Genomic DNA, 26,110 nt, shown 5'->3' with positions numbered 1-26,110 from the left:
ATTGTTAATCTCTAAAACGAATCTCACGGAAATTGAGTCGAAATGTTAATCATCTACCAGTTTAATCATTATCGTTTATTGTCTGATTTCTGCTATTTTTTTCCCAATTTCACAAAATAATTGAGGTGCGTTTTGGAAAAGAAATTCTCATGTTTCGATATCATTGAGTAAAACGTATTTGAATAATGATATTTCTAGTGTATGACTATCTACGTCTCCCCTGAGAATGTCAATTCTCATTCACCAGCAACAATTAGCGGCAATGCTCATTCATAATTGATGAAGTTATCGTAATCCAAAATCCTCTCTAGGGGGGAAGAGAAATTGTTGATATAAGCTGCATTCACAGAGTACCTCATTTAGAACGGTCTAAATTTGGATTCCAATACGGACAAAGCGTTCACATTAGCAAAAATCCGTTCCAAATTGGTCCGACTTTAAACAGACCGATCCAGGTGTAAGTGAAGAGAGTCACTTCCCGAGCCCATTGCAATAATATGACCGCGCTAAAATTTGGCTCGGGCCAGGTCCGCAGGATCATTCAGCACCCGTGTGATACACAAGATATAACAGAAATATATATATATATATATATACATATATATATATATATATATCCTCATCACCCTCTCATACTGGAACATCACGAGTACCTCTCTCGTTATCAACATTATCTAATAAAGCTCATTAGAAATTGATATGAAATACGTTGCCTTCATAGCAACTAGAAACATCATGATTTCTAGCGGTCAAAATCGCGATGTGATATGGTGAACACGAAATTATTTTTTTGAATCGTTATTGATTATACTTAAAGTTTTCGATGAGTTCAAAAATTCTATCCAGTTTCAAAAATTCAAAAATTCCAACCAGGCCCATTTTCATGAAAAAGTTCAACTCAAATTTCTTAAGGTATTGGTTTCTGCTTTATGTTTTCGATGTGTTCACCAATTAAACCGTTTGAAGCTGAAAACACCATATGGTTCCATTCGGCCTGACGACTTAGATTTTCAATAGTCGAGATAACACACACAATACTGACAGAACTTCGATGAAATGCTAAGTGTTTTAGCGAAACTTTTCCCAACTCATCTGTATCGATAGTTTCGTTGAAATACGACACTGATGGAACACTTATTCGCGTGATGATCGCAACAAATGGTGCGCCGGCTGCCTGGCATCCATATTGATTTTACGCATATATCATTTCAGACATCGTCAATAAAATCGATCACATTGGTATTATAGCTGGTGCTCGAATTTCAGAATGTATTATGAGTATGTAATTGATTTGACCTGTTGTATTGAGTACACGCACACACTCGGTAGTACTCAATGAATTCCTCATCCAGCGCTTTGCGGGGGCTTTCATAAAGTATGCTTCCAAAATTGACCTATTCTCGAGTCACCCGAATCTGCCCTGCCTATTACTCCTCAAGCAGCCCGAATCTGCCCAGACTGTTTTTTCATCTGCTACGCATAAACGGTTGGTTAAGGATTCAAACCCATTAGCTGAGATTAAATGAGACATGAAACATGTTAAAATTCCATACAGAAATCGACATCTTCCTATTTGAAATTCTTGAGAAGTGGACAACTTCCCCCTATCAGTGCGAATGCACTATCCAATGGCCCCTCATGATACTGATATATCAGTTTCTCCTCTCATCTCAAAACTCTAGCTCACCGGTTATCTAAATAACCGCTAATTGTCAATTATGCCGGCACTTGAAAATGCTGCCAACCAGAAACCTATATCAGTAAATTCACCGATATTACGCAATCTCGACAGTCGCGGCGCCATTCAAATGAAGTCATCTAGTTGTTCACACGCGTAATATCTAATATAAGATTAATAACCCTGTCTGAAATCATTCCTAAGGCTGGCTTGTACTGCATGTTGTTTCAACCAGTTCTGACTGATTTTTATCCTAAAGCGCTGGAGATAATACGGAGATTTAATAAATTTCCACCCAAGTGTGTTGTATAATGGGCATACCACTATTTAGTGCATCTACACAAACATTTTGAAAGGATGCTTTTCAAATCTTTCACTGTTTTCGCTATTTTCCACATTTTCAACATCAATCTGACCCCGGCATAAGAAAATCTAAGGCAAATACGGCACTCAGGTCTCACTCCTTACAAACATCTTACTAATAACAATTATAACATTTTGATATTCTAACTTTTCCGCTTTCCGATTGTTGGACTATCTTACTGACCTTGACATGGTTTAGCAGACGCGTGAATTCGACAGGTTTATCACGTCCTTCCATACACGCCGGGTCAAGACTATCACCTCCATACACAAACTGTACGATATCACCGGTTGAATTACGCACTGTTAAATCATACTGCGAACAGAGATCTTCCAACGACTGAAATACAATTACAATCAAAATAGTATGAGTTCTAACTTTCAACTTCAGATACATGTAGCAAGGTCCCCCTATTGATCAGTCATTAGAGAGTTCTAAAGGAGAAAATGTCATAGTCCTTCAAGGAAGCATTTGCATCACTTAAGTACCAGTAGTATACTTGGTAACCTTAAGGTAACAAAAAGATCCTGCTTCCAACTGTACTGAATTAGTTTACTGTACAACTTCTGAAGTATCTGCCCGGTGAGCCTATTTCTCAAAATTGAAGGAGTTTAAAAGGCGTTCTGTGGGTTTTGCTAAAATTCTTTAAAAGCGCTTTAATGATGTTTTTAATGAATCAAGGAGTCGTAGGGACCCTGCGTAGGCTACAGACCTTTCCAGGAAAGAAAGGTATCCTAAAGAAGAAATTTTTAGAGGTTCATTTTTGAAGGAGGCATTCAGTGATGTCATAGGGTGATTTATGGAGTCAGCCGTCTAATCAGTAGGGTCTATTAGGGATGACTCGATGATAATACCAGCCAACCATTCGGCATAGAAAGATCTTTAGGGATAACACAATGATGTCATAGGGAGATGTATGGAGAGCCAGTTACCTTGACGAGGCGGCGTTGCATGTAACCGGTCTCCGCTGTTTTAACAGCTGTATCGACGAGACCCTCTCGTCCGGCCATCGTGTGGAAGAAAAACTCTGTAGGCGTCAATCCCGAATAGAAACTATTGCCGACAAATCCTTTCGCGGCCGGAATTTTAGCTGAAAATAATTGAAACAAAATGCTAATAATAATTGATACGAGGATAAATATGATATCTAATGAGAAATAAAGAGTCTAACTTACAATGACGCTCGAAATGAGGTAAAGCTCGATCTTCGAATCCGTTTGGAACGCGTTTACCGCTGATAGCCTGCTGTCCGACACACGCGATCATCTGTGATATATTAATAAACGAACCTGTGGCGAAAATAACAAACCAGCGTAAATAAATGATTCGTTTTTAGCTGCGAAAATGCTGTATCCATTTCCACAGTTTTAAGTAAGATACACATGACTGGAAAGTTTCTGAATGAAGAATTCAAATCGCACCCATGGAACTGGTTCTGGAGCCAGGTTTAAAAACATGTAGTTATCTTGACTTTGAGAACAGATAGAAAAATATAGCTGCAAAACAGAGATAATGGGTTTTCCCAGCAGCATCAATAATATGTAAATGTTTGAAATTATAAACAGAAATGAAAAATTATTCATTGTCGACGATTCGAACCTGACTGGTAGAACCCATTTTAAAATGTTTCATGAAAGTAAAAAAATGTTTCCCTGCCCCTTTAGCCTTAGCAAAAATTCTGTACTCCAAGAGAGCAAAAAAGAGTAGTCTTAGGCCCCTGTATAAATTTTACACCTTTCTGTTATCTATGTGAAGATTCATTACTTGATCTCCTTTCACTGCACTGAAAATGCTGAATTCCAGAAGAAGGTTTCCAGCTTTCAAACTTCAGTCACAAACGTTTTGAGGCACAGATACCTACACAACAATATACTGAATATATAGATAATTCCTAATAGGTATTTCTTTAAACAGTTGGCATTCATGTCAATAATTTGTTTCCCGAAACAAATTGGCGTAAATTTGTAAATGTATCGTGCCAAAGTCAAATTAGAACTAATGTTACGGTTTCAGTTGAGATAATGGTATCAGCAGAGAACTGCTGCCGACCAACCGGATTGTTCGCAAACAATGAACACAACTCCAGTTTACGTTGACAATCGACTATGGATGATAAAATGGTACAGGATAATGTACGTTACACCTCCGTTGGTCGTAGTCGGTATCGCGTTCAACGCGATGGTTATCATCGTATTTCACAAACTGAAAACTGGAAATCGCTGCATCGATTTACTGAAATTCCTCGCGATCGTCGACATCATGTTTTTAGTGTCGCGATCTCTCCTGAACCCGGTTCGGTATTTCATTCACTACGCGTGGTACGGTGAATCTATCAAGAGATTTCCTAACTACCGAATTGCTCCGGTATATTTAAACATATGGGGGGGCATGTTTGCCAAAGGATTTCTGATATTTCGAAATTTTCTAACCGTCATAATTCAAGGCGAAAGATTGGTTACTATCATTTTTCCGCTGCACGTAAAACGCAGCTTGAAGCCACTTGTCATCATTACCGGTATATTATCATTGATATTCAGCGCTTACTACCCCATTACGAGGAGGAAAAAACTGTCAAGTAAATATAAAGAATTCCGATTTGTTCATTACATTGATTACGCCCCCTCTGGGATCTTACTTCAAGTTTTTCGAGCAATGAACAGATACATCGACCCAATCATCCGAATTATTATTTCAAATGTTTTAGTTTTCGCGGCAAACATTGCTCTTATTATTGTCTTATACGTCAAAAGCAAGCAACGCAAAACTCTCTCAGCTTCCAAAATTTCATCATCTCAAAATCAAACGAAAGCCACCGGAATGGTGCTTACTATGAGTATTGTTTATACGATTCTAGAACTACCCGATTCACTTGGTAAAATTGGAGCCGAGAGATTTTACAAGTCCTTAATGAATGAGATTTATCTGGTTACATCACTCATAAATTCATGTGTAAACTTTATTCTTTACACAATCGTGAACAAACAATTCAGAAACATGTTGTTTCATTTATTCAAATTCAATTAAGATTTTCTACAAAACTGTGGAACTGGGTTCGGAGTCAAATTAAAGCCATGCAACTGCAGCACAAGATTCAGAGTCAAATTAAACCGATACAGTTGCGAAACTAGATACAGAGTCAAAATTGTGGAACTAGATATGAGTCAAATAAATCCTCATAACAGTGGAACTGGATCCAGAGACAAATTAAAGCCACACAGCTGTGGAACTTGGTCCACAGTCAAATTAACTCCACACAACTGTGGAACTGGAACCGGAGTGAAATTAAACCCTCAGCCTCACCACCGCAGAACTGGATTCGGAGACAAATTAGACCGACACAACTGTGGAACTTGATCCAGAGACAAATTAAACCCATAATTCTTTTTCTTCTTTTCAAGATTCTTTTTCAAGTTTCAAGATGAGAAAGATACTTGAATAATAATTCATTTCCATGTTGCCTTCCATTTTTAAAATGCCTGTATAAGAAAATGTCCTTAAAAAGTGGGTGAATAATAATATTAATCCAGAGGAACACAACAGCATTTTCTGACGGAGATCAGAAAACCCTAATAATCCAGAGGAATGCGATAGGATTTTCTGTCAAAAAGTTGAAAACCCTAATTTATTCGGCCTTATTCAGAGTTAACTCTGGTTCTAGGCCCAGTCCAAAAATTATCTTCAACCTAAAGACATATTGCAAGATCGGCTATAGAACTATAAGTTACTCTTAAATCTAAACGATGACCGGGCAATTGACCCCTGCTGGTGTACGATGACATACCTTTTGAACCGCAGACAGCCATGTTCAGAGGACTATTCGATTTATCTAATTCTTTCAGACAAGCTTTACCGGCGTGGTCACGAATAACGGACAACTCTTTCAGAATGTTCGCCTGAAATATATCGAAATAATACAAAATTATCAAACATACCATTCTTACGGATGATATTCATTGTTTAATAGGGAGATTAGTGAAGTAGATACCTCTAATGATTCTTCCTCAGTACACCCGGGCTGAGCAGGCAGACGGCCTTCGTTTAACTGTTGAATGTAATCATCACATTTCGCGTATCTTTAATAAAAACAATTACAAGTCTTAACATACAGAGGCCCAAAAAAATGCTGACTTCCAGGAGCGAAATCTTGGGCGCTTTTCATACAGCAAATCAAAATGAGACATTGAAGCAGATGAGAATAGCCTGGAAAGCCTTCAAAAGACAAATCGATGATGATGATGATGATGATGAAGAGAATAAAACACCTCGGACTGCAAGATGACTTTTAATGACTCTGCTACAGTTATAGTCAATAGTCAACTAAATTGATAATAAACTAATTAGAAACCTCTACAATGTAAAATTAACCAGAACTGTGGAACTGGGTCCTAGATAATGAAGCAGCTGCCTAAAGGAACATTCAGCTGACTGTAAAACTTAAACTTCAATTATTGAAACTGAAACTGTTGGTGTTTAGGGTTTAGAGTTTGTGATGTTTCAATGTGATTCTATGAGTGATTTTCAAAACTAAAATTCTCCAAGTTTTTCTTCAATTGAATTATAGACGGTCACTTCGTATGGAAACCAGGAGAGTGTTTCACCTACCCTTCGTTCAACAACTGTTGTTTCGCTTTCAGTAATCCAGCTCCCGGAGTTACATCCCCGATTCCGATGGAGAATCCACGATTTGCTGTATAAATAACGCAGATTCATTGATACATTACACAAACGCGCAGCTAGAATTCAATTCAGGTGAAAACCTCAACAAAACAACTCAGAGAAAACTTACACAGATAAGCCGGACATATTCGAGCTAATCGAGACATTGCATCAGCTGAATACTGTTCACCGTAATCTCTTAGTATTATATAGAATACATTATTCTTAGAACCTCCGCCTAAAACACCTTTATCCATCGCGCCGCACATCAGTTCACTGTTCCTTACAACTACAACTACAAAACACACAAAAATAGCCTTCTTTCGTGACTAACCATGAACCGTGGCTAATCAGAAAGGTGTGGGCTGTACGGGACGAGGCTTAGATCTGTCCTAGTAAGATTGTTTCGGTTCTAAAACCAACCTAAAAACCTAGTTCTATATCCAATCTTAAGACGAGTCACATGATTTAAAACCGCTTGTAAGCACTTATGATGTTTCTATGTTTTAATACTCACAGGAATCATTGACACACATGTCCTCCCCGCTAGTGTAAGCCTTGCCTTTAGCGCGAACGTTTATCAAAACCGGGCTTTGTTTGTTCGGCTTCAGTATCAAACTGAATATCTGTTTACCGGTCCACAGTTTACACGGCTGAAATAACATCAATAGTACATGGATGGAGAATCTAGAACAATTCATGAGTCAATAATCTTTTTGGGAGCTGAGTCAAATGCTTAAAATCAATTGCTTTAATCTTAATTCATGAGTACAAGAAATGAAACTTTATCATTTACAGCTTAAAAGATTTTTTCAGTTGCTTAATTTTGGGCTTTAGAAGATGTTCAGTTCAGAATTTTCGACGTTGTAATTTCAAAGGGACCTCGAAGTTTCATCCCTAGATGGATCATTGAAACCTGGTCCCGATCGATAATTTACCCTGAGCACGGCCGGTCGTGGAAGGTGTATCAGAATTCTTTCGTCGCGACCGACGAGAATCGAAGAGATGATCTGACACGCTCGCGCTCGGTCGAAAAACACATCCTTCTGAGTTAATAAATAACCACCGGTGATGAAATCCTGAATAGCAGCGATCAGTGGCTCACCGTTTCTGGGCGTCACCATATTTGATTTCGACTGAAATGAACATATCAGCAATTCAGTTTCGCGTCAAACATGGTTTGTAGTCAGCATTTCTCAGTAATTTTGGCACCAAAAAAGTAGCATTTTTAGTGAATTGTGCCCAATAATGAGGTTGTCTATAGATAGACAATGTAACTGATCATTGTAATTTGTCAAACCATCAAAATAACCTATAGACAAATCAATTATTGGTATGTCATTCATACACTATGACATATTAATTGTCCAGAACTGATTTTTCCATACTTGCAATATAATGTTAGAAGAGTATATGATACGTTTGAGGTAGAATTTTACTTACACCCATCAGAATGATCGCTTCTGCTTTAGCTTCCTCCGTCTGCGGTAAATGTAAGTTCATTTCATCACCGTCGAAATCAGCATTAAACGGATTACAACAGCATTCATTGAATCTGAACGTTCGGTGAGGTTTCACTTTAGCCTGAAATATATACAAGCGAATCACTCATTCATCTCCGTGTTCAGTAGGGTATAACCACGCCTGATAGCCGAGTTCCATCTCTCCTCTCCATCCAGTAGGATATCAAACCTGATATCCGAGTTCCCATTCGTCCAACCAGCAGGCCTGAATGCAGAGCCCAGTTTCACAAAAAGGATTAAGGCCTAAATCGATTTAAGATAAACTGAATTAATGAAGAAATTAAATCGATTTGAAGGTTAAACCTTTTTGTGAAACTGGGCCCAGAGTATCGATAGCACTTTTGAAATGTCACTACTCAACTGGGTAGGACGAATGATAGATATTTGATGAAAATAAAGACAAGGGGTAGGTCTGGGAACCTAGGGCAATTTATAGCAATATGACATCTAAATAGCTGATATTGTTAATTAGAGCAAATTGATGCACAGTATGAATCGGTTTGAATACTAACGTAAAATGCTTGAATACTGAGTTTATGAAGTGAAGGCTGTCTATTGAAGAGAACAACGTCTCCGTCAATCAGGTGCCGTTCGATCGTGTCTCCTACTTTCAATTCTTGCGCAATTTTCTGACGATTTCCGTACCGCAAAAACCTTCATTGTTCACAGAAAATAATCACATTCAATAATTAAAGAGGAAACAAAGAAATCATTGATAAATAGAGAGATGCAGTTACACGGATCTCGGTTTGAAATTTGAATCTTAAGTCAAGACACTAGAAATACACTTAATCTGACTTAAACGAGAGAACAGAGGAATCAGATCCTGGGTTCAGTGTTTCACAACCAGGATGAACTGTTCAATCGATTTCAGATGAAGTGAATTGATGAAGAAATGAAATCGATTTAAGAGATAAACCTGGACCCTGAAGACTAACTTTTTAATCTTATTATCGCGTTGTTCGATGAAGTTTGCACCAGGATGAACATCACAACCGTTCTTCACTAGTTGCCTCATCAGTTGAATGTTTGCTTTGTTTACTTTTTCCGGGTACGTGAGCACTTTGGCAACAAGCTCCGGTACGCAGACCTGTAACATATCAATAGTTATTGAGTTATAGTTACATTACAGTAGACCCAAGTCAGATCGTTTGATTTGAGAACGATATCCAAGTTGAATGATACAGTAGACTCCGCTCAATTTGGATCTTTTGACTTGAGAATGATATTTGAGTTGGATGGTACAGTAGTCTCTGCTCAAGTCGGATCTTTTGACTTGTGAGTGATATCTGAGTTAGATGATAGAGTCCACTCCATTCAAGTTAGATCTCTTGGCTTGAGAGCGATATCTGAGTTGGATGGTACAGTAGACTCAGCTCAAGTCTGATCATTCGACTGGAGAGTGATATCCGAGTTGGATGATACAGTAGACTCTGCTCAAGTCTGATCTTTTGACTGGAGAGTGATATCTGAGTTGGATGATACAGTAGACTCTGCTCAAGTTAGATCATTTGACTGGAGAGTGATATCTGAGTTGGATGATACAGTAGACTCTGCTCAAGTTAGATCATTTGACTGGAGAGTGATATCTGAGTTGGATGATACAGTAGACTCTGCTCAAGTTAGATCATTTGACTGGAGAGTGATATCTGAGTTGGATGGTACAGTAGACTCTGCTCAAGTTAGATCATTTAACTGGAGAGCGATAGTTGCTACTGTAGACTTTGCTCACATCAGAATTTATTGTACTTTAGAAATAGGCTTGACTTGGAGGACATATATATATCCAATTTGAGCAGAGTCAACTGTAGTCTATGTATATATTGATAAACTCACCTGATCAATCCTCATATTTGGATCGGGAGAGATGACCGTCCTACTGGAATAGTCGACACGCTTACCGGACAGATTACCACGAAAACGACCCTGTTTACCTTTCAACCTTTGTACGAATCCACGCATCGGCTTTTTGGGCTGAAAAATGAACAGATTTTAACGACATCTAAAGATCGAATTCACGGAGACATATGAAACCGTTCCGAGAGGTGTTTCATACCTGCATGTTTAGAGGTATACCGGAGGTTTCACTGTTGTAAAGCAACGCGACTTGAAGCTGAAGGAAATCCCAATCTTCCTGTAATAATAAACAGATGCACAGATTTATATATAGTTATATGTGAACACAGTCCTGCAGTAAAATCATTCAACCCTGAGCTATTAAAAACTGTACCATAATCATCTGCATTTTAGCACCAGTCGCTCTATGTTTAACTATCACATCATTGAGTAGGATGATCTCGGTAATCTTCATCGTGATATCATCCTCATTTCTGTAAGACAATATCAAAAACAAACTCAAACTCAAACTACGATTGCGGAACTGGATACAGAACTACAAACTCCACAAATCAACAGCCTAAATGTATCGGCATGATGCTCGAAATATGACTTAATACTCAGCCAGATTTTCAGAATTTCTAGGATCTACCTCAGACCTCCTGCTTATGATAGAGGGCCTGGTATTCACCATGTTAGGAGATACAAATGTAATACGGTCTGAACTGGCCCAGTTATTTCGTGATGGGGTTGATTTCTGTTTTGATACTTACGTTCCAGCTTTCAGATCAGAGACGACAGATGGACGAATGCACAGAGGTGGGACGGCTATTTTTTGTAAGATGAGATCACGAGGATGTCCGCTATCAGTGCTCATTAGTAACAGTGGAATATCCTGAAATACGTTATCATCGACCTTATATTGATACAATACTAAATTCGCCAATTTCTCGCGGGTGTAAGGATGGTTCTTACCTCATTAGGAATTCTATCAAACAAATTCAGCACAATCAGAGGATTTAAAACATCCTGAAACATAAGAATGAATTGAATGAGATAGGCCTAGCTGGTACTGCGGTACTGACTATAACAATATAAACTTACAATCGCTTTATTCAGATTCGATTCCAAGTCTTTATTATGTTGAATAGCTTCCTCGAACGTATGAACAAATTCAGACATGATCTGTTCGGTTTTCTTGTTCACTTTGAATCGTTCATGCGTTATTTTCATCATTCCGCATTTCTTCACAATCCCTGAAACAAATGACACCAGTTCCAGTCATTAAGACATCGGTATTTCACATGCAAATTGCATCAATCCAGGCTTCATGATTTCAGAGGCAAAATTTCTTGCTCATTTGTCTTTGATCATAAATATGAAATCAAGTTCTCTTGGCCCAGTTTGACAAAAAAGATTAACTCCAACATTGGTTTGGGATAAACTGAATTCACGAGGAAATAAAATTGAATCAAGATTTTGACTTTTTCGTGAAACTGAACCCAGTTTTGAATTTCTTGCTTAAGTTTGAACCGATCTAACCTCTCAAATTTCAAGTGACCCATAAGTGGAAATATTCATTTCTATCAAACTCTTACCGTTCAACTGTCCACAATATAAACACTCGTTATAGAATTTCTTACAGCGATCCCCGATCTTTTTACGAAGGCCTTTTTTCTGCAGGTAGCCTAAATTCGGTTTTTTCAGCATGTCGAGATATTGTTTTTTCTCCGGTGGGGGCAACAGAACTTGACTACAACTCTGCAAACGATTAGACAAAATCCATATGAAAGTAATCAAATTGTTTGAACCCTTTCTCCACAGTTTCTCATTTCATGTTAGACTGGAGAAAGTTCAAATTTTTGGAGAATTCCACCATTGAGCGGTATATAACGGATATATGGCTATTTGTATTGACAAGTACAGGGTGACCCAAAAAAAGTGTCTCTCATGAAAACATCCATAGTAATCGAACCTCTCACCCTGTACATGGATACACCACGCTACAGGGTTCATTCAATAAAGGTTAGGTGAATCATGCACAGCATAGCAGCAAAAATATATAAATGTATAGCAGGTCTAGTGAAAGGGAAAACTTGAGACAAAATTCTACGTTTTCATATCTGATAAACTGTAAGACCTATGTCGTTAGGCCCCTATAATGAAGTTCCACTGGTAGCCCAGTCATATGAGAAAATGTGCGCACGATTATAGTTTTTTACCTTGCATATTTTCTGTAGAATAGTTATAACTGTTCTGAAGTAACCGATATGGAATACGGGTAACTCTAAATTCACGTAGCCGTAATGACCGATACATTCAGCCAGATTCTTTCCACAAGTGTCGCAATTCTTATCTTTTTCACTGGTTCCCTGCGCGTAATTTAAAACTACATCTTTATAATCAAAGCTCTCTTTAAGATTTAACCTTTCAGCCGAAGCACAAGTAGCACAATCGAAAGCTGTTTTGTAACATTATTTCATTCATTACCATTTTATGATCGAGCACGCCGTATTGAATTGGTTTTCGAGATCCATCTTGCGTATAAAGGTTTTTACTGATCACATGAACGTGCGCTTGTTTTTGAATTTCTTCAGGAGTCATTAGACCAAAAGTTACTTGGCTTCTGCAATTGAGAAATGATTAACCAGTTTAAAATTTCTTATTTGATAAGACAGTGTTTGATGTTGTAAGGTCGGTGGACCGCTTCAGACATCATTAAGGATATTATATACCCCCTGAGCTAAACACACACTAGACACGACACCACGACCCACTTCCATAGTTCAAGATATATTGTTGCAGCCAATATATAGTTACAACATTCATGAATATCGAATGAACCCCAAATGTGTTCTTGATATGTAGCACACATTCATACATGTACTCGATCAGGGTTCTTCTTTTTCAGGGGTTCTTCGGCAGGATTCAGGATTTTAAGGCAGCATTCAAAGGTTTAGGGTTCTAATTCTTATATTCTCACTGTTTCCTTGTGCCACGCCTTTGGGCTTACAGCGTACTGTACTGTTCAGGGGTTCTACATTCACAGGAAGCAGTGATTGTTTTCATTAGGAATTTAAGGTAGGGGTAGGGGATCTATTCATTCAGACCCCTGGATCTGGGGGGTCTAAGGGGGTCCAATTCTTACATTCTTTTGGCCACATCAACCTCTCTGAATTGTTCTTTCACCATGCTGCAGCTGTCACGACTGTTTCAACGCACAAAACAGTCACTTTTACGAGGTTTTACATCGGGTCTATAGATCATTGCTTCACATGGACAAATTTACAATTCGACGAAAGCGCCGTCTATTGGATTCAAGATGGCGGCTCCCATTGAGCACGTTTTTATTTGTCGAGCATTTAGAGAGATTTAGAACGAATCGGTCAGTTAATTTAATGTTTTACCATCACACTTTTAATTACATATCTATTTGAATAATCTGGCGAAAGTTCGACAAATTGCACTGATGAGAAATTGATTAAAATATGGTTTTTAATCGCGTTACGATGCTTAGTCTGTTACTAATCCGTCCAGTTATTGTATTATTGTTGTTACAGCGCATCATGGAGCCGATAGAGATCAGTGAAATATTAGAGAATTACAAAAACGGCAGCAGCTCAGCATCGAAACCATATAATGTATTGATCAGCAATCTCTCTGATCCCAATGTGAAGGTAAATTTATCATCGCTCGTTCAGTCATGACTACTATCAATAGTCTGAATACCAGTCGTTGTTACGGGTTCCCTACAACCGGTTGTTTGGGGAACGTTAGCTAGGTATGAGACTACACTATCAGTATCCTGTATTATGCATAATTACGATGAAAACAGTAAATGACAGGGCAAGGGATTGTATTTGAAGTTTTATGGTAAAATAAGATCATCTAATATCCCAGGACGTACTATAGGCCCAGCATATAGTACTTGCACTACTCCATGAGCTAAGCTACTATTAACCCCCAAAGTTCAAATACCAGGCCACTCTGTGTTTCTTTTAAACTGCTAGGCTATGCTAGAATTTTACCCTTCAATGATGTCGATTTAGTTTAGGGCCTTTCCTTTATCTTACTTGCTGTTTACATTCTGTCTACCGGTAGGGCCGTAGTTTTATTGACTAAATCTTCAAGGTTTAAATGCCTAGTATCAATATCAGTGAATGGTCGTATTGAGATATGCTGATGTAAAATTTCAATTTTCAGAGTGTCTTTATTGTGAAAGTGTTGAGAGGTCTCAGCGATTTTGTGACGAACTTAGACAAAAAATTCGAACACCTCATAGGAACAGTGCTGGTAAGAGTACTGATGATTACAGCGTTTTACTAATCTCTGTATATATCGAGGTTTAAAATGATTTTATTTTGGTCTTTTATTCCAGAAATTAGATTGGCCGAATAGAGAACCGCGAGTTGTCATCGAATATCAGACGTTTATATTGAATCTGATATCGGCGAATACTTTCTACCTGAAATCATGTTTGAAATCGTTCATCACACGTTTTAGACCGAGTGAGTTAACTATCATTGACAGTTTGCTCTTGTAGTTCGCAGCTAGCTGGATACAATTCCACAACTCTAGACTGGGGCCCTGTTTCACGAATTTAATCGGAAAACGTAATAATTCTTAATTGACAAAGCTTACTTCGATGATTCATTTCTGGAGGAAATATCACGGTATATTAACAGGAACTGGGCCTAGAAAAAAGGAAAAGGCATTTCTCAGATGAAGCAGTCTTGTTAAAAGCCACTAGCTTAGTCCCACCCTTGATGTTAATATATATTTGGAGATATACGCAAATTCCATTGGTCAAATTTGCGATCGCTTTCTTGACAAGAACAGCAGGATCCAAACTCCCAAGACCACCCTGTAAATCCGTCTCTGTTAGTTCCAAGTTGAATTTGCATACTTCCTGTCCAAATAATTTTGTTTCTTAGAGTCGAATCTTCATTAACCAAAATGTAACTGGATCCTGAACATTATGACTCAGTTCCACACAAGATTCGATTGTAAAATCTTAACTCACGACTGTGAAAATAGGTGGAGTTTTGTTTGACGCAGTTATTGTTTATCGCAGGTGATGACACTGATGTAAACGACGTAATCGATGAGCAAAGAAATAAAGATGGTTTAATTTTCCTCAATATTCATGCCATTCTTCGTTCAATCGTCAAAATAGTTCCCATGTAAGTAAAATATAGTTGCATTAGTGAACCTGATGATTCCTTGTTTGCACCAGCAGAATCCTCTATTGCCACAAGAATTAAAATCTGAAGAAGAATTCAAGATGAATAGTGGTTTTTGATTTCAGGGCGCCGAAGATTCTAATGCCATTACTCATCGATTATTACCCGTATATAACACGTTCGGGTTATCACCACGAATGCTACTTGAAAAACTTGTTACTGATGCCGCAATATCTAACCAACGACAGACGCCAGATTCTCGCGTTGATCGTCGGAAAACTGCTTGAACTAGATGTAAGTTAAACTGATTCGGTCAACCCGTCCTTTACTTGATATCCGGTCAACTCTAGATAAACTTAACAGGGTTCATAGCGAGTCTTCAAAGTTCTTATAGGTGCTTACTTTTGAAAAAATTAGTTAAGTTCTTATCGTATAAGTGCTTTTGGTATCCAAATTTACTATTTCTAGACAGTTGAATTTAAGCATTACGATATGTCGAGACCCTACTGGTATATCCAGGAATGAACGATCTGTATAAACCCTGATGATCATCCGAAGGATTTTTCATTCGACCGATTGCTATTAATTCATTTCTAGACGCGGTCACCGAGACAAGCGATTTTAGATGCTATAGACGACGAAACTGAAGATGATGATAATGAAGATGAAGAGATGAATGTCGACGAGATTTTCGTGATGGTTTGTATTCTGTTCTTGGTGTAACAAGGTATAGGTATTCTTCAATCTCGTTTAATTTATTTTTTTGTATTCTAGGATGAATCGCTATCTGCAGAGAAGGCGGAAGTGCAGGAGAAATCGACCGATCAGTTATCGCACTCGGAGGCTAATAAATTAGATATACTCATGGAGATTCTATTGCAATATATTCATAATACGTGTTTCGTATCAGGTATTGTCTGTTTTATTGCTGCCTAGACCCGGTACTCTCTTAGCCAGCAGCTTGCTGTTGTTGCAATCTTTCGGACATTTGATATGTTTAACACCTGGAATTCCACTTGCCCTGGAATGTACGAACCCTGTGTTATCACCATTCTTTCAATATCTAGGATCATCCACCTCACTCCACAGGTGTTCCGCACTTCCCTTAACATTAGACATTGAAAATGAACTTCAAATACTTAACATTAGACATTGAAAATGAACTTCAAATACTTAACATTAGACATTTTATAATTAAATACCTTCAAAACTAATTGCCAGCGAATGAACTCTCAATATCCAGTTTCTTAACGGAATCATTCTCTTGTTTAGGTCAGTTGAACTGGGAAGAAACAAAGAAGTTGTATAAGGAATTACTGGGTGTTTTTGAGGATGTTATTTTACCGACTCATTCGTCGAGTCACGTGCAATATTTACTATTCTATATTTGCAGTTTCAAACAGGTAAAAACCCTATATTAATCAACGCCTGGTGCTATCTTTAACCCTTTAGCTAACGCAATAATTCATTTTAGAGTTAACCCCCAGGTTTAAGTTAAAACCAGTCTATAAAACCAGCTCTAAAATGTTTGCTGATTCAATCTTGAATCTTAATTCTACAGTATTATTGATTTGTAGCCATTAGCAGACGGGTTTATTGATTATCTATGGAAGAAAGTAAAGAATCCGAACACTCAACCGATATATCGTCAGGCTGCAGTAGCGTATATGTGTGGTTTGATATCTCGAGGTCTATTTGTGCCGATCAGTACGGCTGTAGTTACTATGGAACACATGTCGCAATGGATTCATTCTTATATTCAACAATCCAGTTATTCGGTAGTCGTTGATGTCACTCGTCACAGGACGTTCTATTCTGTCTGTCAAGCGTTATTCTACATATTCATATTCAGACACAAAGAAATCTTACAAAGCCAAAAAGGTGAGGAGTTATCCTTGGGGGCTGAATATCACTGTCCTCTGTAGAAGATATCTTCGAAGGCTGATAATCAGTTTCCTCGATATGATTTTATCTTCAGGAGCCATTTGCACAGTCAAGTCAGTCTAAGACTGTCTTGGCTCTAGAGCTCATCCTAAACTCAAACCCAGTCTAATTCAGTCATGACTGCGCGACTAGGTCCTGTATCTGCTTTATTTGGTAAAATTGTAAAACCTTATTGTAATGAATTTCTATTGAATGCATTCTTCAGGTTATAAATTCAGTTTGAATTTGAATCTTCAAGCGATCGTAACGTGCCGATTGAATCCTTTGAAAATCTGTCTGCCGGTTATAGTGAAAACGTTTTCGTCCGTTACTCGGTAAGTGTTGTGAAAATTCCAAAAATAACTGATTCATAAAAAAGTGTTGTTAAGAAGTCGCACGTTAATCTGGTGTCAACTAATGTGATGTTTGTGGATTAACTTCATTTTTGGTCAATGGTTTTTGATATCCTGGTACAGGGAAAGCTCAATATTTTACATGCAATCAAGTGTGTGTACCTCTACAAAGTACTACCAGTCTTCATGTTTGATAATTCAGTGCCTACAGTAAAATCTCTGCTAGAGGCTCTCATGAAATTTTGGTTCCGAGGAAAAGTGTTGGTTGTGGCAGGTTTTACTATTATACTGTTACTAATATGACCCGTATTAAATATTTGTATTTTTGCAGGCAACATCAAATAGCTTTCTGTGATACAATAATAGAACATAACAACCGAGCATTCATCCCAGTGACTACTTTAGATCGGAGTCATTCATACAGTCAACTGTGTCACACGAATTCACTGGATTCGTTCTTCCCATTCGATCCGTACATCTTACCCCGGTATGTTTGAATTACGTGAATGGACACTCATCAAATGGCACCCCAAAACACTGGGTTATTCGTAGTGAAATTCATTTGAGATTTGAATCCGATTTCTAGGCTTCCAAATCCAAAAATTTTCAAACAAGTCATCGATTAGATAGATTAACTTTCTGAGTGTATGGCATTATGAGAATAAATTACTCAAATTTGATTGAAATGTAGAAGGAATTGAAGTGCGGAAACTGAGTAACAACTAGCGACACCTGGTGGAATCCTCACTTGCCACAGTAACGTTGCTGGTACCTGATTGTGATTTAGTTCTTCAATTTCCTCAAAATGATATTTGATTTGAATTTCGTTAAACAGGTCGAAACACGCGATTGAACCGTTGTATAGAGAATATTCCGGAAATCCGATAGAAGACGACGACAACGACAGCACTGGTGAGGTATGAACACAACGCAATGCTCGTCAATTCTTTGTTTTGATAATTTTGGAAGATCTGTTTTCAGAATATCAACATCGTTACTATTATTTAGGATGAAGATGAGTTCTTGAAGGAGCAGTTGCCGGATCACTCAGTGGAGGTATCAATGGCAAAATCACCGACCCAATTACTTCTGTATGGTTCATCGCCAGGATTTAAACATACATAAAATAGAATTCGCTCGCAATAGAAAGACACATGGTTCCCATGGTAACGGGAAATCAGCAATGATCTGGGAATGATTCTTTTTTTATAAAAGTTTGATGAAATTTTGTCCGATCTGGGAAAAATCTGGAAAATTCTTTTCACACTTCAGTTAGCAGCGGTTAGCAAGGGCAAGTTTCTTTTCTGAAAAAAAAACTGAAATTGCTGAAATTTTCACCTTTATCTACCAGTCAGTTAAATGTTGACGTCTCTCTAGTACGCAGGTTGGGAACATTTCTGAAAATCACCCATGAAAAACTTAAGAATACGAGAATTTAGAATTTGTATAACTGTGGGAACCAAAAATCTAACTTGAGCGAAATCTGGTAATCAGTTTGAATTAACTTTTGTTTCCCAAATGTTTTAGAGATAATTTTTTAATTTTGCACCTGTTACAATTAAATTGTAACAGGTGCAAATGGTGAATAGTTGTGTATACTTCTAGCTGTGAATCAGATCGATTATTAATTTCCCTTAACTCGATGTAATACCTGTGGTACATTATCAACTGATTATGTAATATGAATATTAATTGTTATTTCTTGTAAATAAAGCTGTAATAAAGTCAAAGAGTTGACGTGGATTTTTGAGGGTCGAGGGTTTGAGCATCAGGAGGATCTGAGCATCAGGAGGATCTGGTATCTTAATGCGGATTTTGATAGGATTCCCCCGAATTACATCCGCCACCCGGAGTCACCCTTTAATATCTCCGAACAGCTTAGACTGGTTGCCGGTCTCTACCTTTAGACTGGTCGCCTGTCCAATTCTGCGCCACCTGCATTCGCAGTTGTTCAGCTCTACTGGTGCGTATTCAACCCGTCGGTGGAACCTTTCTTAATGTAAAACCATTCAACAATAGGGACACAATTGCGGCTATTCAGAGTTGTTGATATCATTTATACGCGCTATTGAATACGTCACCGGCTGACCGCGGTGTACACCACAAGCATAGGCCATTCACCTCAGCTTACTCACACTGTGAACATGCTACCGTGGATTCTCCTCCTGGCGATCTTCGCTGCGCTCCTGCTCCTGTTCCTGCTTCCTGAAGAACGACGTCTTTATGTTTTATGTGTTACTGTTCGTCTCTGTGCTGTCCTGTACTGTTCCGTGTTTATTAATCCGTTCTATTTTTCAGCAATTAACCCGTTTTATTTTTCAGGGCCAATTTCTCTGTCGAATTTTAACGTTTGCTGGAACAAAACTAATGTCCGAAAGCGTCAGCTCTCCTTCGCCGGTCACGTGTCGAGGATGTCAGACAAAGAGTCGGTCAGGAAATTCTGCCCTTTACACGCTCTTATATGGAACAAGAAAAATAGGATGACGAGGCCTCATTGCCCCCACCTATCTACAAAGTGTGCTGAGTGATGTCAATGACGGGCATATCTGCGGGATTGCGCGGGATACAAATGGAGTGGTTATACTGGATTGTCACGCTACTAGCATTCATTGTGTCCTTGTGACCGCCCGGATGAGGGATGATTCTACTGTCACGCTCTTTGTTTCTGGTATTCTGAGTCGACTGAGGGATGATTCTACTGTCACGCTCTTTGATTTCTAGTTTGAGTGCTAGTTTTCATTGTGTCCTTGTGACAACCCCGGTCAGTGGATGAAGTCTCTTGTCGGCTTGTGAGTGCTAGTTTCATTGTGTCCTTGTGACAACCTCGGTCAGTGGATGAAGTCTCTTGTCACGCTTTTGAGTGCTAGTTGAGATCCTGAATCTCAACCCGGTCAAGCTGGTTGTACTGCGCTATTTGTGTTTCGTGCAATCTTACAGGTTTGTCAGTTACTGACGTCGCCCAGTACACCTTGCGGTTAGATGGGGAATGTGAGGCGTTGTCATTCTGGTTTTCGCGTTCTGTGTGAGGGCGTGTAGAGGGCAGTATATTCCTGGCTGGCTCATTGTCTGGTGTTCTCGGCATGTGACCGGCGACGGAGAGCTGAAAAGCTTTCGAACATTGTTTTGTTCCGTACCAGGTTTTCATCGCTCTTCTCTTTTTTTCATTTCAGGACTCCCAAGAAGTTGAAGAAGAAGATGGTAGAAAGCGACTACAGAAGATGCCGAAAAAAGAATAGTGAACTCCGCAATCTTGAAAGTTAAGTTGATTCACATATAAATTAGGATTAATGATGTAGAAATGTGTGACTACAAAATGTTTTTCTTTTACTCAATTTCAGCTTCGACGAAACCCAAGAAGACAAAGAAGTACTTCGATTCCGAAAAAAATGATGTAAAATCGACTGACGATCACGCAACTATATCTGTACTTTGATTTCGAAAAAGATATTAGAAATTATCTTCAACCTTGTAAACTTTCGGACTACATGAACAAAAAGACCAAAGAAATGTATAAATTAGACAAAATTATTAACCTTGTAAACTTTCGGACTACTTATATGAAAAAAAGACCAAATATTGTAAAATTGTCGAAAAAAATGATGTAAAAACGACGGACGATCACACAACTATATCTGTACTTCGATTCCTGCCTGTTTCGCTCCTGGCAGGTGTGTCACGATCGTAAGGGACACCAACTCAAAAAGTCAAACGAGAGCTCATCAGAACAGTGCACAGAAGGGGCCAATTTGGATGAAACTCAACCAACCAACTAAGGAGATCCTCCGATAATGAACCCAGCCATCATAAAAGGTAATTTGATATTTGATAAACTGAACCCAGCAAACTTGAAATGTAAGTTGATTTTTGGCGGTTTGCCTGTAGGTTTGCCTATGCAAATGGCCTGGAGAAGCAGTTTTCATTGAAAATGAATAGAGTACCGGTGTGTCAACGAGGCATAAACATTGGCTGTTGAACCAATAGTGTTGATTTTTGGTGTCATGGTTTGGCTTATAATGAATTCTCGAGCCCACAAAAATTTCATAGTGATCAAGTTATTTTTAGGGGACTTATTCTTGAAAAACACGTAAAAACCCTGCTTTTTAGCACTAAGTAATGGCACGTTTTCATACATGTGAATTTGCATACTTGGAATTGAAATATATAAAAGTTCAATCGGATGGAAACTCTTCTAGGAATTGTATGTTCGCTTATAATTTGTTCGGTGTTACGAATATAACCGAGTAGGCTATTCTAGGTATATTATTTATGGAAATTATTATGATAAATTCTAAATGAAATATTTTGTCATTACAGGATATCTTCTTTTAATCATTGCAGCTAAATTTCAACTATAAGAATAAACCCAGCTTGAGATCGACTACTCGTCCAAAATCGACCAACTGGAACAGTGCACAGATGAGGCCAACTAACTAACCAATTAATAAGATAATCGCCGATTATGAAACCAGCAATCATAAAAGGTAACTTGATATATATGGAATTATGTCGATAAATTCTAAATGAAATATTTTGTCATTACAGGATATCTTTGTTTGCTCATTTCAGCTAAATCCTATCTATATGAAACTGCCCAGCTTTAAATCAACGACTCATCAAATATCTACAGATAAGCTTAGCCCACTGAACAATCCAAGCTTGAATCAAATCATCAACCAATTGCATCAACCAATTGTTCTAACCGATACTGAACCCACCTTACTTGAAATGTAAGTCGGATTTTTTATGGAAATTATTATGATAAATTCTGAATGAAATATTTTGTCATTACAGGATATCTTCTTTAAATCATTGCAGCTGAATTTCAACTATAAGAAAAAGCCCAGCTTGAGATCAACTACTCGTCCAAAATCTACAAACTGGAACGGTGCACAGAAAAGACCAGAACTGAACCCAGCAATCTTTAAAGGTAAGTTGATATACATGAAATTATCTGTATATAGAAATTTCAGTCCTCATATGAATATTATTTAATAATTGACTATCATCGCAATCTATTTACCGGTCCACATGGCTGAACTTTTATCTTCACTAGTCTTAAACAGTGATGAACTAGTCCTACTACTGCAATTGATTATTGGGGTTTAAATCAGCAATTGACATCAATGAATTTTACTTTGTGAAACCAGGGTGGCTTGTAATTTGAAATGACACGTAAATTATGATAAATCTGTCTGAAATGTTTTGCTTTCTTCACTTTGTTTCAGCCAAACTACATCTCGGAAAAATTGGCCTGAAGAAGACACTCACAAGTAGATGAATACTGATCGACCCATTTGCTGATGAAAACTGCAGAAGCCCAGATGAAAAGTTGAGGAACCAGTAACGGATTAATCACTCAATGATGGATTCTTCTACAATCGGTGGTTTATTTCTACAAAAGATTAAATATCAGGAGCAGCAGAGACAATAGTGAATCTTATAAACACTGATTCAAGTGACAAAGCTAATGGATTATCTCATAAACACTGATTCACGATAAACACTGTTTTAAAAGCAGCAAAGACAATAGTGTATCTTATTAGGAGCAGCATAGATAATAGTGCATGTTATAAACACTGAAATCCAGGAGCGGCGAAGACAATAGCGGACTTCTGTAGTAAAGTATTGATTTTTTTTCTTATCACCTTTTTCAAACCAGTCTGATGGATAATATAGTGTTTTCGAGGAAACTATTTGATAATGTTTATGCAATGTGAGTCTAATAAAAGCTAAGCTTCATTAATGCACGATTTTGGTCTTCGATCCTTGGTCGATAGATAAGACAAGTTAGGTTTGTCACTAGGGATAAATGGTCGTGTTGAGTGCCTAGTTTGGACTCGTAAGTCTGTTGAGTCACACTTCCCTGGTTGAGTTAACTCCTAAACTGAGATATAGTTTCAACATGAATTGTGAGTTTAATCTTCCAACTTACCATAGTTAAACATAGTCAACTATGGCTATTTGTCCGTGTAGATATACATTGTTAGGAAACATAGAACATAACGTAAGACCAGTGTTGATGTACAAATATTAACTATTTGCTGAATTGTAGATGTACAAATTTGATGGCATTGATATTTTCGAAGGTAATCAATTTGAAAAATTTGAAACGAATCGTAGATGAATTCAATATTTCTATGATCAAAAACTATTTATACGGTATGTAATACAGGTCCATAATATAAATGTCGTTAAACTGAAAATTTAAATATAGCTGATATATGTATGAGCACATCTGAATAGGTCTCATCAACTGATCAGTATTTACATCTCCAACTACCGTGCTTACGGCGACTGGTCATGCCCTTCAATATTGACAAAATTTACCAAAGCCTAACTGATTCAAATAATATCTAAAACCATACTGTGTGTCAGGTGACGCGTAATAGATATTGTTTAACTGACAATTAGAATCTAAGATGAATTACTCATTAACGTATTACTTAGATATCTACGATTAAGGTAAATTCAATATGTTATGTAATATTATTTTTTAATTCAGGTCCATGGACATTTAAAATGTAGCTGATACATGTGTATCTGATCACATTTATTTATCTGTATCTAGTGAACCTATTGTGTCTTCATACAGCTGTATTAGTTTTGATACTTATTGCCAAAATCATTTCACGCAGATTTACTTCCGATCGAAGGGAAATAAAACAAATCTGTATGTGCACAAATACAATCCTGAATTTGGAAGGGGGAATATTTCAATTTCACTGTGTATGTCAGATTGAGAGCCTTATTCTGACAGGATATCCTAAACTTAGGTCTTATTCCTCTTGCTAATAGCTCTCTTTTACTAACCCCTCTCCTTCAAACTATTTTCTAGCATCATGTCTTGCACCGCACCGGGGAGGTCCAGTCATTACAAGGTCTTTCAGTCCTTATACACAGTGTACTTTAGGGAAATAAAGATAATATAGCAATTTGGCTATAAAAGAATTTCTAATTTACCACTTAAATGTGTTTTTATCTTAATTTCTGATGAATTCAAATAGTGATGAATTCACCACATCTGAAATTCTACTCATGTAGATTTCCAGGCTCCATATATATATTTTTCAACTGACAATTAAAATATAGCTAGTATGATTGCTAATTAATGGTTCGCTTAGATACCTAGAATTCAATTAAAATCAATTCAATATAATGAATATAAGTGAAACTTATTCAAAATAGTGCAGTGGATGAGACGACTGTATCGTGCAATGTCATCTGCGTCTAACTGGGCCACATGTATGTGGGATCTATTGGATCAGTTAGGTTTTGGGGAATTCTGGGTTCGTCAAACTAGATATCAAAAGCTCTGATGAAAAATTAGCAGTTTGAAATAGTGATCAATCCAAATTTGTACCGGATCTGAAATTATTCTCATGTGGAAATGTCAAGCCCCATATAAGATATTGTCCGAGACAATTTAAATCATAGAGGACATTAATTGATTGATTAGGTATCTACGATAAAGATTAATTCAGCATCTTCGAATAAGGTAATTATAATTCAATATTGGTTGATATCAAAAGAATACAGGAAGTGTAACTCTGGTTCTTGTGCGAAGGATTTATTGAATCTTAAGGCTTTACGGAATTCTGGATTTGTCAAGGTGTGGGAATGATTGACGGTTTCTTAAATCTGTAGAACCATGTTGTTTACAGGACCAGTGTGCTCAATGCTGGCAGCACACTCTTCAGTTATATATTAGGGGCAATATTTAGAATTACTGAAATGAATTGAATACCATTCACTGGGTACAGATGTCGCCATCTATGAGTAGAAAACATCTCTAAAGTTTATTAATTGATGATGAAGTTAATTCACTAATACGCATATAGTTTAGCTGACAATAAAAATGTATATCGGCCAAATAATACTAGCAGGTTCGCACTATATGATGGGCCTGGGTTTGAATAAAAGCCTACTGGCCACTGGGTGTTTAGCACCCAAGAAAGAATGTATTGAAATAGGCAGAAAAGAAAGTTAACCTTGTAATATAGATATCCAAAATCGTGATGTAATAAATTAGGCAGAAAAAAGGTTAACCTTGTTATATAGATATCCAAAATCTTAATGTAATTAATAAGCCAGAAAAGAAGTTAACCTTGTAATATAGATATCCAAAATTTCGATGTAATAAATAAGCCAGAAAAAAGTTAACCTTGTAATATGATGTATTAAGTTAGGCAGAAAAAAAGTGAATCTTGTAATATAGATATCCAAAATCTTGATGTAATAAATTAGGCAGAAAAAAAGTTAACCTTGTAATATAGATATCCATTATCCCGATTTATTGAAATTGGTGCAAATTGTATAAATCAGCTGTAGTGGAAATGTATCATAGATAAAGACTTCGAAATACCTTACATGTAACTTTGTTAGTACAATTTCATACATAGTTAAAGAAATGAAATTACTATTGAAATTTGAGAAAATAGGCTAAAAGTGTCCATGGTTGTGGGCCATAGACGTTTCTGTTTTAGAGTCTATGGTTGGACCATGGACGTATAAACTCTCGTTTATAGTTTATACGCCTATGGTGGTTGGACTAGTTTTTAAAAGTCCACGTGTTTGAGGAGCTAACGTTTCGAGCA

The 26,110-nt window shown here is 37.5% G+C and overlaps 2 protein-coding genes and 1 long non-coding RNA gene across 3 annotated transcripts in view; 2 read left to right on the top strand and 1 right to left on the bottom strand.

Moving 5' to 3' along the window:
- LOC141903125 (DNA-directed RNA polymerase III subunit RPC1-like) overlaps positions 1–13,346 on the bottom strand; it is a 34,110-nt gene extending 20,764 nt beyond the window's left edge. Inside the window, exons 1-22 of the mRNA XM_074791098.1 lie at positions 13,206–13,346; positions 12,548–12,683; positions 12,280–12,429; positions 11,656–11,818; positions 11,162–11,313; positions 11,033–11,086; positions 10,831–10,952; positions 10,452–10,551; positions 10,278–10,355; positions 10,058–10,195; positions 9,160–9,311; positions 8,734–8,875; positions 8,142–8,282; positions 7,637–7,834; positions 7,216–7,351; positions 6,829–6,993; positions 6,645–6,729; positions 6,028–6,115; positions 5,824–5,935; positions 3,218–3,331; positions 2,975–3,132; positions 2,226–2,381 (exon numbers count right to left, since the gene is read on the bottom strand). Of these exons, the coding sequence (XP_074647199.1) occupies positions 2,226–2,381; positions 2,975–3,132; positions 3,218–3,331; positions 5,824–5,935; positions 6,028–6,115; positions 6,645–6,729; positions 6,829–6,993; positions 7,216–7,351; positions 7,637–7,834; positions 8,142–8,282; positions 8,734–8,875; positions 9,160–9,311; positions 10,058–10,195; positions 10,278–10,355; positions 10,452–10,551; positions 10,831–10,952; positions 11,033–11,086; positions 11,162–11,313; positions 11,656–11,818; positions 12,280–12,429; positions 12,548–12,683; positions 13,206–13,249 (2,784 nt within the window). The 5' untranslated portion in view covers positions 13,250–13,346. The remainder of the gene's footprint in view (positions 1–2,225; positions 2,382–2,974; positions 3,133–3,217; positions 3,332–5,823; positions 5,936–6,027; positions 6,116–6,644; positions 6,730–6,828; positions 6,994–7,215; positions 7,352–7,636; positions 7,835–8,141; positions 8,283–8,733; positions 8,876–9,159; positions 9,312–10,057; positions 10,196–10,277; positions 10,356–10,451; positions 10,552–10,830; positions 10,953–11,032; positions 11,087–11,161; positions 11,314–11,655; positions 11,819–12,279; positions 12,430–12,547; positions 12,684–13,205) is intronic.
- Positions 13,332–19,179, top strand: LOC141903126 (RNA polymerase I-specific transcription initiation factor RRN3-like). The gene is made up of 14 exons (XM_074791099.1): positions 13,332–13,442; positions 13,618–13,734; positions 14,261–14,350; positions 14,436–14,565; positions 15,132–15,240; positions 15,366–15,534; positions 15,838–15,939; positions 16,015–16,150; positions 16,513–16,643; positions 16,818–17,121; positions 17,390–17,498; positions 17,848–18,003; positions 18,352–18,433; positions 18,525–19,179. Exons 2-14 carry the CDS (start codon positions 13,624–13,626, stop codon positions 18,639–18,641), a joined length of 1,746 nt encoding a protein of 581 aa, XP_074647200.1. The 5' UTR covers positions 13,332–13,442; positions 13,618–13,623; the 3' UTR covers positions 18,642–19,179.
- An 860-nt stretch (positions 19,180–20,039) lies between these two features.
- LOC141904061 (uncharacterized) lies at positions 20,040–23,326 on the top strand. Its single transcript, XR_012619121.1, has 5 exons — positions 20,040–21,326; positions 21,855–21,997; positions 22,083–22,243; positions 22,332–22,443; positions 22,742–23,326. It is a non-coding gene; the product is annotated as an uncharacterized LOC141904061 (long non-coding RNA).
- The last annotated feature ends 2,784 nt before the right edge of the window (positions 23,327–26,110 follow it).

Source organism: Tubulanus polymorphus, chromosome 4 (assembly GCF_964204645.1).
Source record: "Tubulanus polymorphus chromosome 4, tnTubPoly1.2, whole genome shotgun sequence".
Lineage (NCBI taxonomy): Eukaryota > Metazoa > Nemertea > Palaeonemertea > Tubulaniformes > Tubulanidae > Tubulanus > Tubulanus polymorphus.
This window is presented reverse-complemented; position numbering and strand designations above follow the sequence as displayed.